Source organism: Carcharodon carcharias, chromosome 18, assembly GCF_017639515.1.
Source record: "Carcharodon carcharias isolate sCarCar2 chromosome 18, sCarCar2.pri, whole genome shotgun sequence".
NCBI lineage: Eukaryota > Metazoa > Chordata > Chondrichthyes > Lamniformes > Lamnidae > Carcharodon > Carcharodon carcharias.
In genome coordinates this window covers 49,341,840-49,357,547 of record NC_054484.1, presented here as the reverse complement: position 1 = coordinate 49,357,547, position 15,708 = coordinate 49,341,840, and the positions used below count along the sequence as shown (strand labels likewise).

General features: G+C 41.6%; 1 protein-coding gene across 1 annotated transcript in view; it reads left to right on the top strand.

Moving 5' to 3' along the window:
- The window catches only part of LOC121290964 (glutamate receptor ionotropic, kainate 1-like), a 384,058-nt gene that overhangs the window by 271,938 nt on the left and 96,412 nt on the right, over positions 1 to 15,708 (top strand). Inside the window, exons 7-8 of the mRNA XM_041212040.1 lie at positions 10,326 to 10,469; positions 12,605 to 12,712. Coding sequence (XP_041067974.1) covers positions 10,326 to 10,469; positions 12,605 to 12,712 — 252 coding nt within the window. The remainder of the gene's footprint in view (positions 1 to 10,325; positions 10,470 to 12,604; positions 12,713 to 15,708) is intronic.

Genomic DNA, 15,708 nt, shown 5'->3' with positions numbered 1-15,708 from the left:
TCCCATGAGGTGAGACTGCATCTCCTGATCTTGCAGGGATCTCGATGTTTTGAGATCTTGTCGTGTGGGTTTCACCATAGACAGAAGAACACAACTGGGTATGGTTCCCATCCAGTTGTCTCATGATCATTAGGGTATCCATTTAGATGGCCAATTGTGCTCACCTTGAACTCCACCCACCCGAAAAGACCCTCCTCTCGTTTCAAGGATTTAAACATACAGAGCAAATGTTTTGTGTTAAAGACCCTTGAAGAAACACCTGTAACTTTCCAGACACGTTCCACTACTTCCTACCCTCCCCTGTCACCCACCAATTCCCCTCATCACTTTGACCCACCTAATATAACCATTCCCCTCCTCTCTGTCACTCTTGAATCTCCTTACATTAGCCTTGAACCTATAACTATCACCCTCTACATGCCTTATCTCCCCTCTGAGCTTACACCCATTACCGTCCCCATGCCCACCCTGACCCCTCCTGTTATTCAAGCAACCTGTTTTGTCTGTTTCCATGACCCCAACGACCTGCCCCCCCCTCCCCCACCCCAATGAAACTTTCAGATACCCTGGACCTGTCACCCTACCACATCCCACAACACCCCTCTTACTGTGACTGTTCCCTCCACTGCCCAGTACCCTCAGTTCAACTCCCAGGATCCCACCATAGACAGCATAGATGCAGGCCTCTAGGATCATCTCCCTTCTGCAATCACTGTCCAGAAAACTCCTCTCCCACCCAACCACAGGACCTCCAGACCCAACAAGCAAGGCTCTCTCCTCCATCCAACGTCCCTGTACCCTTACCTTCACTACCCCACACCCTCCCCTGGAGAGCCTATCGTTCTTCCCTGCATAGCCTGCCACCCATCCCCGGACAGTCTGTCTTCCTGCCCCAGGAAGCTTCCCACTCTTCCCGCTGGTTCTCCCTCCCCTGTCCAGCCTGCACTCCATCCTTGCCCTCTTCCTTGCTGTCCTGCCTCCTGTGCCAGCTCCACACAGTTTGGACTACCAGCATCCAATCTCAATCAAGAGGCTGACATTTGTGAGGGGTCCCCAAGAAGATCAAAGCAGCGGCTACTCACTTCAAAGTTATGTAAGAAGTCAACCTCGTCACTTATATACAATCGTAAATGTGAACGTTCTAATTTCTGACTGGCGGGGAACTTAATTTGGAGGGGCACCTTAACTCTGGTGAGCTGGCCTTTTAAGGAGCAGGCATGACTTGCTAATGTATGCAGAAAGGCTTCCTGACATTGCTCCCAACCCATGTTTAAAATCCCAACAGCATAATTACAAAAGTTCGTCCCGCCATTAGGAAACTGATTTTCAACCTCACATTAAATTAATTCCCCCAAAGCTTCCTGCTGCTTGTGGTCCCAGAAGATTCCAGCTGCTGTGCCTTTTATAATTGATTTTTTTTTTAGGTTCAGGTGTTTTGATGGGGTCAAGACAATTTATCAATTTTATCAATGGCTTCACTAGCATTGAAATATTATTTTATATATTTTTAGTGCATTTTTCTTGATGGTGCTCATTTTTGGTGTTATGTTCAGTATTGGGCTGCTAAAAAAGGGAAGAATCTACAATTTGGAAGAATTTCTTTTGCTGACTGCACAAGAGGGTATCAACCATTGAAAATATGAAAGCATTTTATTTTCTGCTGGGAATACAGGTTGGAGAGGAGGTGGTAGATTGTTTTTCTTTTAGGTTCCTTGTTATAATGGAACTGTGAATAAATTCTTCTATAGGTGCCTTTGGAAACATAAGGTTCTACTGTCACATTAAACCTAAAACTTAAAGCAGAATTTTACATTGATTAGGTGGGCGCCTGCCCGACCCGATAGGACGTGAAATCGCGCGAAATGACATCGAGCGAGTGTCCAGACGTCATCCCACGCTCACATGATATTTCAGTCGGCAGGCATGCGCAAAAGCTGGAAGTGTGCTCGCCGACGATTAAGACAGCAATTAAGCCCATTAACGGAGCAATTGACTCCGATTTTTCATGGTCCTTCCAACCTTACGGTTGGCGGGGGGGCAAATCAGCCAGGTGGCCTTTACATTTTTCATGAAACCTGATCCATGGGTGGGATGAGGTTTCCGTGATGAAACAAAATATAAATAAATTCCTGTGCACAGCATTTTCAGTAGCTACATTTTCAGATGATTTATAACGATGCATGGACACACTCTTTCAGCCTCTGAAACCTTTATTTATGATTTTTCAGGTCTTCAGCTCCCAGAGGAAGCTCTCTGCCTTCAGGGAGCTTTCTCTAAGCTCTGACCTGCGCCCATATTGATGTCAACGCTCGCTCTCTTCCCGCCCCCACTCCGGCAGTGCACGCTTCACATTGGCTGGCCGTTAATTGGCCAGCCAGTGTGAAAACGTGGTTGGGGACCGATTGCTGTTGGCGGTCCATTCTCCAGCCAATCCCGGCCCCGCCAATTGCACCCATCTACCAACCTAAAAGTTCATATTAAAATAGCACAGCTGATAAGCACTGTATAAACATATATGAAATAATGTATACCAGACCAAATATCAAATTCAAATACTGCATTCAAACCTTTGTCTTTAAATAAAATTCAGCATCTGAAAAGAGCATACATGCAAATGTTTAATTGGTAAAAAACAAAAACAAAGAAGTAAATTATTAAAAGGAAAGCAACAATATGTGGATGATTGGATGATTCAAATAACTTTTTGTTGTAACAAAATGCATGGTAAATCATCATAAAAGCATTAACAAGGCAGAGAGTCAAAAAACGGGAAGAGGAGCAGCAGGGAGAAGAAAAAGAGATTAATGTAAGGGATTTTCATCAATGGTAACCAAGCAAACAGAGCAACGATATTTGTAAAGGCTCAGCTGAAGTATCAGGTTTTTTTTGCATCTCGGAACAAGGTACTGTTTTCACTGTCTTAGAAACTGGCAGTGCTACTGCTTACTAATGCCACCATTTTAACAGTGGCAAAGCCATTGCTTTGGGCACTTATTCTTCAGTGTTGTCAACAATCACACTAATGAGCATTAGAAAAGTGCTGGCATTTGCAATCCACACAACACTTTCACAATTAATATCTGTAGCTAGGTGCTCGGAATTGCAGATTTTGGCAAAGTAACAACACACAGCATTCTATAAGGAAGCTTGAATTCATGAAAGGCAAGCAACAAAAATTGTTTTGAGTAAACATGGGCAGAAATTCAAATATTACGGCGTATAGACAACCAATTTCTGTGATACCAACTTTCTTACCAAGTTACCGCACAAGCTGCACTTATGGGACTGGACAAACTATAATTGTAGACCAACTTCAAAAGAACAACTTCACTACTGTGAAAACAAAATCCTACATTAAGGACCATTGTTAGTCTGAGTGATATGTTTCCCAGTCTTGATGGAGCCTTACATTTGCCAACCCTAGATTTGATGAAAGATGTTTAAGTTTTGTTCATTTTTGGTGAATGATAGCAACACAGAAAAAATGGATCATTTTCCCAATTTGGCCACTCCGGGACAGATTTTCCTCTCCGCTGCCATGACGGCAGAACTTCAGCTGTACAGACTTTCCAGCCACTCGCTGTACACTAGATCATCTGGCAGGGGAATGGCTGCAGTTCCTGCTGTGATGGCAAAACTTTTACAAATTTTAAAAATGTAGTTTTTCCCAAAATAGGTTATAGTTGCAAGTGCAGCTCTTTGATTAAAGTTTCAGGTCAATGACCTTTTGTCCGAACTGGAAAATGTTACAGCTATTATAAATGTTAAGCAAGTACCGAGGAGTTGATCTTTCTCAATCTAATTCAGCATTTATTTTGCTTACAATGTTTGGGTTTTACTTACAAACACTTGCTGCCACCATGTTATGTCTTGTGGTTCCCAGAAGCCTGAAATAATCACACATTTTGACACCATACTGAAGCCTACATTGAGTATATTTTTCACATCTGTGTGTGGAAGAATAATACAATGTTAGTTCAGTACACAGACTGTAGTGAAGCAGTGAGTGATGTGGCATTCTGAATATACATGTAAACACATACATGACAATATAGTTCCTAAATCATTTTGGAATAATATAACAATATTACAAGGTTGAAGGCAGGAGTGGATAAATGATTACCAGCATTTGCTGTCTAAAAATCTAGGAGCAGTGTTTCTAATTTAAAATTACTATTATCTTTGACTTTAGAACATAGTAGTGACTTATTGATGTGGAGAATAAGATTTACACAGTTGAATTGTCCTCTTTACAATTTGTTTATTGAAAATCAGATTTAAAGAAAACTTGCCTATTTCACAGCCCTATTGATTATTTGTATGTTTTATGTGTAAGCTTTTAATCTGAAGCTGACCACCTCATATTCACGCCATCACTAAGACCGTCTATTTGCACCACCATAACTTCTCTCAACTTCACTGCTGAAGCCCTCTTCATAACTTTGTGACCTCTAGACTTGACTATTACAATGCACTCCTGACTAGTCTCCCACATTCTACTCTTCATAAACTTGAGGTCATCCAAAACTCTACTGTCCATGTCCTAACTTGGACCAATCCCGTTCTGCTATCACCCCTGCTTGTTGACCTTTATTGGTTACAGATCATACAACATCTTGATTTTAAAATTCTTATCCTTCTTTTCAAACCCCCGCAAGGCCTCGCCCCTCCCTATTTCTGTAATCTCTTCTAGCCCCATAGCCTTCCGAGATATTTGCACTCCTCTAATTCTGACCTCTTGTGCATCCCCAGTTTTAATTGTTCTACCCGTGGTGGCCGAGCCTTCAGTTGCTTAGGCCCCAAGCTCTGGAATGCCCTCCTGACACCTTCCTGCCTCTCTGCCTTGTTTTCCTTCTTTAAGACACTACTTAAAACCTAACCTTTTGACCAAGCTTTTGATGATCTGATCTAATATCTCCCTTTTTGTGGCTCAGTTTCATACTTTGTTTTACAATGCTCCTGTGAAGTGTCTTGGGACATTTTATCATGTTGAAGGTGTTATATATGTTGTTGTTGTCCATTCCTTTTTTAGTAAAACACATTAAGCCTGATTTTATCTTTTACAGGAGAGGATGAATTGGATGGGGTGTGTAGCAGATGGTCACTCGCTACCACTTGTTTTCCTGAATGTTAAAATCATACCGATTGATTTTTTTTCACTCTTCTACATCATATACAGATCACTTGTTATGTGTACCTACTACAAATAACAAGAGGTCTATGTTACAATCGGGTCACACTATTTTTTTCTTAGATATTGAACTGTAAAGGTGCAGATCTCCCAAATAAAATAGGAATAAGACTTTTCAGAAAAGAAAATATGAAGTTCAAGGCTTTACTGTGGAAAGCCATTGTCTGTTGATAGATTTGCAGGCAAGAATTTCATAAAATCAAATAATTGCCACTACAGTAATAAAATTGCAATGTGTAACCATAGCAACCATATAAATCAGGTATATCATATTTATTTGTCAGAATTAATTGGATATGACCAAATGTCATTTTGTATTAGAGTTTCTGGATATATATTACTTATATTTTCATAATGTAACTGAATGGTATTTACTTAAATCATTTTTGTCACTTTTCCAGAAATTCAATGTATTTTTTTAAATGAGAATTTCCAGCAATGAAGTGGGATTTCAACTAAAGGGAATTTGCCAGGTTGCTCTTTCTTCACTAGGGCCATTTTTTCCCGATTTCCACTGCAGAAGGTGCTCATTTTTGCTGAACACTTGTTCATGGCCACAGGCTGCCCTGTGGGTCCTCCCCCACACAGCCATTCCTCATCGACGAGGTTGGACAACAAGTATTGGCAAGCTATTTGACTGAGAGGGACAAAAGAGCTGAGCTCATTTTGCCTTCAACCCATTACTGATGACTGCACACAGCAGGAAAGAAACAAAAATGCTTTAAGTTCATTTGTTGTAGCGCAGGCATTTTATTTTTCACAGCTATTCAGTATTGCGATTCCAAAAATTCTATTACTATTGGGTAACTGGCTGTGATCTGTATCACGAAGTGCCTGTTCAACTCCAGGATCAACAAGAGTGATTTATAACACTTGATTTTAATTTATGTGGCTCGTTGGAGTGTGAGAGCAAAAACAACCTGTGAATGACATACAGAATTTTATTTGTGTTGGTATTGAATCACTACATATATTATTTTAAACCTCTTAGGTCAGGTTTTGATCATAGCTGATGTGCATAGCTCTCTTGGGTAGATGGAGAAACTGTGAAGTGATATTCTTATTCCATGAGAGAGAATGACCATGATGCCATCAATAGCAACAAAGATTTACATGAAAATAAAAACGGTATATAACTGGATATATTTTTAAACTCTGCTTTGACTCCCTCTTGAATGGATGTAGAGCAGCTGCAACTCCTTACAATGATTGCTGGATTGGCAATTGCTCCCATTCTGCTCTGAATGCCATTGTCTTCAGTCTTGAGTGGTTACTTTTGAATTGGACAGTAATGTTTCAGGGCTTGGTGATCACCTACAGTGACTCTTTAAAGCCAACAAATGTCTAGTCGCTTCCCATGTGTGGCTGTTCCCATTACTTGTGATGTTTTGCTGTGTGCAAATTGGCTGCCAAGTTTTCTACTTTAAACAATGACTTCATTTGAAAGGTACTTTTTTTTATTCTTTCATGGGAAGTAGGTGTCACTGGCAAGGCCAATATTTGTTGCCCATCCATAATTGCCCTTGAACTGAGTGCCTTGTGTCATTTCAGAGGGCAATTAAGAGTCAACCATACCAGGTAAGGATGGCAGATTTCCTTCCATGAAGGACATTAGTGAATTAGGTGGGTTTTTAACAACAATCGATGATAGTTTCATTACTGAGACTAGCTTGATATTCCAGATTTATTAACTGAATTTAAATTCCACCAGCTGCCTGCTGGGATTTGAACTTGGGTCTCTGGATTACATTACCACCACGCCATCGTCTCCTCTCAGTTCACTTGGCTGTTAAGTGCTTTGGGATATTCCTGCATCATGAAAGGGGCTATTTCTTAAATGTTGCTCGAGCTGAAATTGGGAACAAAATCTGGAAATCTGGAAACCAAATGACCACTGTTAACTGCGGACAGTATCGGTGCTGATTTTAGACATGGAACATCCACAAGATGTACACTGTTCACATTTTATAACTTGTTGCAGTAACTTGTTTTAATTTGAAAATACCTGAAATCTTTTGTGACAGTGAAATGCCATAATAAGCTTTTGTGTCACATTTGATGTCAAGACATTTCATTGACATCTACTCTATTCCAAAGTCCACAGGGTCTGTGTGACATGGTGGGCTAGAATAGTGTCCTTTCACCTTTGTGGCCCATGTTGGAGTGTAGTTCATGCTCTCACCTGTAGAATGAGTTGGGCAGTCTTAGTCCAGCAACCCGTGGCTGGAGGTCCACAATACAACAATGTCATTCATTGACAATCTTGCTCAGATAGGATATAAAGATGGTGAATGTGGGGAGTGGAAGAATTCCAAATAGTGCGGTGAGGAATTCTCAAGTCATACTTGTAGAGAGAGCTTAACTCTGCATCAGGCCCTTCAATACTTGAGTTTGGACTTCTTGATGAAAGACCATGAGGTATGGAAAGTGAGGAAATGCCATACTGATGCAATAGGGAGCACTCTTTTACATGTGTTTAAATAACATCATCGGGGCAGAGCAGAGGAAATTTCATTCTGCATCTAACCATCCTCTCCTGATTCACTGGTGCCACATTTTGATAGGAGGGTCCAAAATGAGGAAGTGCTCTGTTCCTCAGTATTAGCATCCCTCACATTGATGAGCACGAAACTCACAAGCATGTTAGAAAAATGATAACTTGCACATATGAAATTATAAACTATGGTCAGCAGCAAGGCTAAATCTTCCAGGTTATACAGTGCTAGCAGCTAAGGTCAGCAGAATATCTCATTGGCAATGCGGGGGGGGGCGGTTCTAGATGGTTTGCTACATGTGCGTGATACTTGTGAAAGAGCTGCTGTAACTCACGAACATGTGGAAGATTTACATTTAAGTAAATTTTTTGCATTATTTGTTAATTACAGGATAACTTACAAAAGACTTTTTTTTATTCTTCCATGGGGTGTGAACACCACTAGCAAAGCCAGCATTTTTTGCATAGCTTTAATTTCCCTTGAGAAGATGGTGTCTGCTGCCTTCTTGAACCGCTGTAGTCCATCTGGTATACAGGTATGCCCACAGTGCTGTTAGGCAGGGAGTTCCAGGAATTTGACCCAGGGATAGTGAAGGAACGGCGTGTTAGTTCCATGTCAGGATGGTGTGTGGTTTGGAAGGGAACTTACAGGTGATGCTGTCCTGGTTATTTTATGTGTTAGAGGTCGTGGTTTGGAAGATGCTGTTAAAGGATCCTTGGTGAGTTACTGCAGTGCATCTTGCACATGGTACACACTGCTGCTGCTGTGTGTCGATGGGAGATGGAGTGAATGTTAAAGGTGGTGGATGGGGTTCCAATCAAGCGGGCTGCTTTGTCCTGGATAGTGTCAAGGTTCTTGAGCATTATTGGAGCAGCAATCATCCAGGAAAGTGGAGAGTCTTCTATCACACTCCTGACTTGTGCCTTGTATATGGCGGTCAGGCTTTGGGAAGTCAGGAGATGAGTTACTCGTCACAGAATTCTCAGCCTCTGACCTCCTCTTATAGCTACGGTATTTATATGGCTGGTCCATTTCAATTTCTGGTCAATGGTAACCCCCGGGTATTGATAATGGGGAATTCAGTGATGATAATGCCATTGAATGTCAAAGGGAGATGGTTAGATTCTCTCTTCAGGATCACAGGAACACAGTGCAGAAGAGGCCCTTCAGCCCATCAAGTCTGCATCGACACATGAGAAACACCTGACCTACCTACCTAATCCCATTTACCAGCACTTGGCCCATAGCCTTGAATGTTATGACATGCCAAGTGCTCATCCAGGTACTTTTTAAAGGATGTGAAGCAACCCACCTTCACCACCCTCCCAGGCAGCGCATTCCAGACCATCACCACCCTCTGGGTAAAAAAGCTTTTCCTCACATCCCCCCTAAACCTCCTCACCTTGAACTTATGCCCCCTTGTAACTGACCCTTCAACTAAGGGGAACAGCTGCTCCCTATCCACCCTGTCCATGCCCCTCACAATCTTGTACACCTCAATCAGGTTGCCCCTCAGTCTTCTCTGCTCCAATGAAAACAACCCAAGTCTATCCAACCTCTCTTCATAACTTAAATGTTTCATCCCAGGCAACATCCTGGTGAATCTCCTCTGCACCCCCTCCAGTGCAATCACACCCTTCCTATAATGTGGCGACCAGTACTGCACACAGTACTCGATCTGTGGTCTCACTCAGGTTCTGTACAACTCCAACATGACCTCCTTACTTTTGTATGCCTCGATTGATAAAGGCAAGTGTTCCATATGCCTTTTTCATCACCCCACTAACATGCCCCTCTGCCTTTAGAGATCTATGGACACATACACCAAGGCACCAAGGTCCCTTTGCTCCTCAGAACTTCCTAGTGTCATGCCGTTCATTGAATGCTTCCTTGTCAAATTACTCCTTCCAAAGTGTATCACCTCTTGTTGGAAATGGTCATTGTCTGGCACTTCTGTGACATAAATGTTACCTGCCACTTATCGGTCCAAGCCTGAATGTTGTTCAGGTCTTGCTGCATATTGACATTGACTGCTTCATTATCTGAGGGGACACAAATGACACTCAATATTGTGTAATCATCTGTGATTGTGTAATTCCCACTTCCGACCTTATAATAGGGGGAGTTGAGGGTGGTCATTGATGAAGCAGCTAAAGATGGTTAGGCCGAGGACACTACCCTGAGGAACTACTGCAGCAATGTCCTGGGGCTGAGCTGATTGGTTGCCAACAACCATAATCATCATACTTTGCACAAGATATGAATCCAACCAGTGGAGACTTTTCCTCTGTTTCCCATTGTCCCATCATTCCCCACTGTATATCCTCCAGTCATCATGAACTCATTTGTCCTATTAAAACTGATATGGTAGCTGTAATATATGATCTATGTAATGCAATTATATAAAATATAAGTGAATTACTTTAAAATGTAGGATAGTGATAAGGATATATTATTTCACATTAAGAGTATATTTCTCATAGAATAAAGGAACATCTAAACAATGCATACAATCAGAGTTAGCTAAATGGCAGGAATTGTCTTTAACTATCTCTGTGTTCTGGTTATATCTTCAAGTCTAACATTAGCTCTTTGGTTCATACCTGCCACTGAAATGTTGGTTTGATACTTCCTGGCAGACAGATGCAGCCCTGATGTATGATGCAGTGTACGTGGTATCTGTAGCTTTTCGAAAAGCATTTCAAATGACAGTCAGCTCTTTACAGTGTCACAGGCACAAGCCATGGCGCTTTGGATCCAGGTTTATGAACCTCATCAAAGAGGCAAGTAAAATAATGATCTTCAGTGATTTATTTTCTGTGCCCATTTATTTTCCACCTCAGTGCACATGTTTGAGCAGTTACAGGATCAGTAACAGTGGGACATCTCTAGGGTTAATATTGGTGTACAGAGAAATAAATTCATAGCCAAGATTATTAACGTACACATTTATTTAAAATAAAGTACTGACGATGCGGCTATTGCGGTTTGGCAACATGCCAAAATACCACAGGTCACACACATCGCTCCCAATTTTCATTTCCATCGACTTTCATTTGTCTCTTAACCAAACCTATTGGGAGATGTTGAAAAACAATAAATACTTTCCAATGTAAATAACTGGAATGAGAGATTTTAGGGAGCAAATAACAAATGAAGTTGACAAAAAAAAATATCTTAAGCAAGTTTTGTAAATTGGTAGGTAAATAGTATTCCAAATATTACATTAGATTTTCCTCTTCATTGCACTTGGAATCCAGATGAAGAAAAGAGGAGATAAGGGTAGAGAGATTTTGCATTAGGCCTGTAGCATCCCTACACTGTCCAAGGATTCTGTGAGTGGGAATTCCCTCTGTGGGAAGGACTACACCAGCACCTGGGGGAGATTTAATTCAGGATCCTCCTGCCTTACTTTCCTCTGAGGGAACCCAAATGCAAGGGCATCCCAAAAAAGCTGGCTGTGGGACTTACACCAGTCCTTCCATAGACTAAGGGCCTGCAGGGTCTTATAAATCAGTTCCCTTTGTTTAGCAGCACCATCTTCAGTGCTCAGGGCCTTCTGTTAGTTCTATCCAGTGGAAGATAGAAGGCCTTGATGCAAGCAGCCAAGAGTGCAGCTGTGGACCTCTCAGGCCAACAGCTATGGTCTTGTATCTGCCCCCAAACTCCTTCCCAACCAACCCAATCCCAACGTAAGGTCAATGGACCAGGAAATTCTGGGTAATCCACAGAATTTTGCTCTAGTACTGTGAGCTGATTGACACCAGTGGGGTTATTGCCTTAAGCAAGTCATTTGATAAAACGGTCCAGCTAATTTGCTGCATTACAGCAATGGGTGAATTAACACAATCCAAGATACCCAGGAATAATCCATAGGAGATTTGCTGAATTTCCGTAAAAAGGCATGCTCAAACACACCACAGGTGTAGTGCTATAAGCTGAGGGATGCACAGAATATTGAATCTTGCAATTTACCCAAAGAGTATGGCACTATTTTGTGCTGTAATTATTTAGGGATCGCAGCACATTATTGTAAAAAATATTTTATGCAATAAATTGCAGGATTTAATCTGGATTTGCCATCTCATATAGTGTTTTGTCTTCATTTTTCTTAACTGCCTTTATTGGCTGAATTTAAAATTGTTCCTCGAGCGTTAGTAACATATAAAATCTGAATAAAAGATTCTCATTATGAAAAAGAAAAAGATATTCAATGTTCCACATTAAAGAGTAGTTCGCTTTTCAGCAATGGCTTAAACTATTTGGCAGCCTGATGATCTGCTACTGGTGCTATGGGTATTTTGTGCTGATCTGTTATGTGACTGGCATTCAAACCTCAAGTATAGGTTAATATGGAGAACGTGTTCTGTTCAATTCTCTATCTAATTTGTGCTGGTGAAGGGGTTAATGACCATTAACGTAACGAACGTTCGTGCCAGTAAAATCTATTTTCAACATATTTATTTATATTCCATTTGAGATGAAAACAGCAACCTTTTTTCCCTCCAAGTCTTTCCTTATGGCAAAATAGGTTAATAAGGGTGAAGAACACATAATGCTAATATACTTGTATATCCCAGAATAAAGAGAATGATAATGACTTCCATATAGAACATTCCAGGCAATTTTTTATGTTTTTGTGCTCTGAATAAATATTGATGTCTGGAAAATTGAGCCAGACACAAATTGAATGAGCTGACAGGCCCCAGGTGCCAATTTGCAGTCCTCACTTGAAGGTCTGAGCTGTGAGTACTAAGTTTTAAAATGTACCCCTCTGTGCCCATTAAAATGTAAACTGATACTGGTTTGGAGCTCTGTGCACTATACAAATAATGCAAAAAAATGATTGGCTAATCCTGTTGTTCGATCTGATGATAAATTAAGTGAGACCGACTACTTTTGTGTTATTGCCCCTTAGACTCAGTGGGATGGCCTAACAGGACGCATCACCTTCAATAAAACCGATGGCCTGCGAAAAGATTTCAATTTGGATATTATAAGTCTGAAGGAGGAAGGTCTGGAACAGGTAAGCACGGTGTTTCCCTTACTCACTACTTTCTTGACAAGGATGCATCATATTTTTTTCTTGATAGAAACACTATACACCCAGTCACATTATTGTGATCAATGGCATAAGCTTAGTCATCGTAAAGGAATTGTTACTTCTGTCATCACTGAACATCTTTGTTATCGAGAGCAAACTTTCATACTGGTGGTCGAAGAACCCAAGGTCCTTTTTTTATTATTCACCATGTGTGTGCGTGTATTAGTTTGATTCAATTGATAACACTAAGTCAGCAGATTGTGGGTTGAAGATCCAATTTAGCTCTTGAGCACATTATCAAGAGTGACACTCCGTGTGATACTGAGGGAGTACTGCATTATCAAAGGTGCTGTCCATTGGATCAAATATTAAATTGAGCTCTGTTTGCCTCTCTCAGTGGTTCAGGTGGATGTTAATATCCCACGACACCAGTCAAACAACAGAGTGTTCCCTCAGAGTCCTGACTGAAATGCGTTCCCTATAAATGCCATCAAAAATATTACTTGATCTTTCACCAAAATGCTCTTGTGGAATCTTGTAAAGTGCCCACTACACTTATGTTTCACATACAATAAAATCACTTCAGCATAATTTAGTATGCGTCAAGTGCTTTGAGAAATACACTAAATAACTGCAAATGTCCCTGCACATGGTCTGCATTTCTTTGTTTAAAAATAGCCTCATTTAGTCATTGTGACATAACTGAAGCATTTTTGTTTATGAAGGATTATTTTTAATAGTACACACAGAGTTAAAGTTCATGATTGTTAACACTCATCAATCCACAGACAATATAATAATCTGGTATGCTCAAGTTGAAAAGTGAGGCATCTCAAAGCTTTTCATCTTGCACTCATCAGGACAAGAATACCAATATAAGGGGAAAACAACAATTTATACTGTATTTGGCCAACCATTCAGCACTCTCCTCACTTACAGTATAAATTGTTGTTTTTGCCTTATATTGGAATAATTGCAAAGTGTCCTGATGAGTGCAAGACAAAAAGTTTTGACATGTCTCTTTTTTCAGCAATGCTGAAATAACTATTTACTAATAGATTGTTCCTGGAACAATGCAAGTTATTTTTTATTTGTTTATGGGATATGGGTGTCACTGGCTAGGCCAGCATTTATTGCCCATCCCTAATTACCCTTGAGGAGGTGGTGATGAGCTGCTTTCTTAAACCACTGCAGTCCATGTGCTGTTAGGGAGGGAGTTCCAGGATTTTGAAACAGCAACAGTGAAGGAATGGCAATATATTTCTTATTGAGGATGATGAGTGGCTTGGAGGAGAACTCCCATTTTGTGGTTTTCCCATGTGTCTGCCGCCCTTGTCCTTCTGGATGGTAGTGGTTGTGGATTTGGAAGTTTCTGTCAAAGGAACCTTGGTGAGTTCCTGCAGTGCATCTTGTAGATCAGGGATGGGGAATCTTTTTCTTATCAAGGGCCACTCAAACATAGACAAACTCAATCCCGGGACACACACACTCATAAAATCCAACTTAATTTACTTTTTTAAAGAGAGAATACAGAAACATTCAACTCACCCACTGCTTTAATGTGATGGCTGAGTTTGCTTTTCCTTAGAGTCATAGTCATGGAGTCATAGAGGTCTACAGCACAGAAAAAGGCCTTTCGGCCCATCAAGTCTGTGCTAGTCAAACAAGCACCTAACTATTCTAACCCCATTTTGCAGCACTCGGCTCATAGTCTTATATACCATGGCATTGTGAGTGCACATCCAAATACTTCTTAAATATTATAAGGGTTCTGCCTCTACCAACCTTTCAGGCTGTGAGTTCCAGATTCCCACCATCCACTGGGTGAAAAAATTCTTCCTCACATTCCATCTAAACCTCCTGCCCCTTGCCTTAAATCTGTGCTCCCTCATTATTGATCCCTCCAACAAGGGCAAAAGTTCCTTCCTATCTATGCCCCTCATAATTTTATACACCTCAATCATGTCCCCCCTCAATCTCCTCTGCTCCAGGGAAAATAACCCCAGTCTATCCAATCTCTCCTCATAGCTAAAGCTCTCCAGCCCAGGCAACATCCTGATAAATCTCCTCTGCACACTCTCTATAATGCGGATCCCAGAACTGCATGCAATACTCTAGCTGTGGCCGAACCAGCATTTTATACAGTTTGAGCATAACCTCCCTGCTCTTATATTCGTGCCTCGGCTAATAAAGGCAAATATCCCATATGCCTTCTTAACGACCTTATATACCTGGCCCGCTACCTTAAGGGACCGGTGGACATGCACACCAAGGTCCCTCTGATCAGCAATACTTCCCACGGTCCTACCATTCATCATGTATTCCCGTGCCTTGTTTGGCCTGCCCAAGTGCATCACCTCACATTTATCCGGATTAAATTCCATTTGCCACTGATCAGCCCATCTGACCAGCCCGTCTATATCCTCCTGAAATCTAAGGCTCTCCGCCTCACTATTTACCACCCCACCAATTTCCTTAATGGGTAGCACAACTTCTATGTCTCAATCACAGGACTCCTGAAATTCAGCTCACCTTTTTACTTGCTTTTCTTTCCCATTCCCTCTCTCTGTCTCTCTCTCCCTCTCTCTCTCTCTCTCTACCACCCCCCTCTCCTTTCCCACTCTGTCTCACCCCCAAACCAGCACAGGGCAGTGACTCAAAAACCCAAGGCTCTGGCCAACACCTAGTCCGAGCTGCACCTGGGCCTGGAGCCTGAGCCTCTTCCTCAGTCTACAGAGGCCGAGCCCTTGCCCTGGGCTGCCAATGGAGCTGGGAGCCGGGGGGGGGGGGGGGTTTGCAGGAAGGGGTGGCGGGTGGGGTGAACCGCTGATGGAGGCCAGTGTCCTGCTCCCTTTCTCCCCTGCCCCGGGTTACTCACTATAAATTTTATAGTGTGGAGCTTCTAATTTCTGCACTCTCCCAACAAGTTGTTCTATCTTGGAAAGGATTGTATTTCTGTTGTCACATCCATCTGAGAA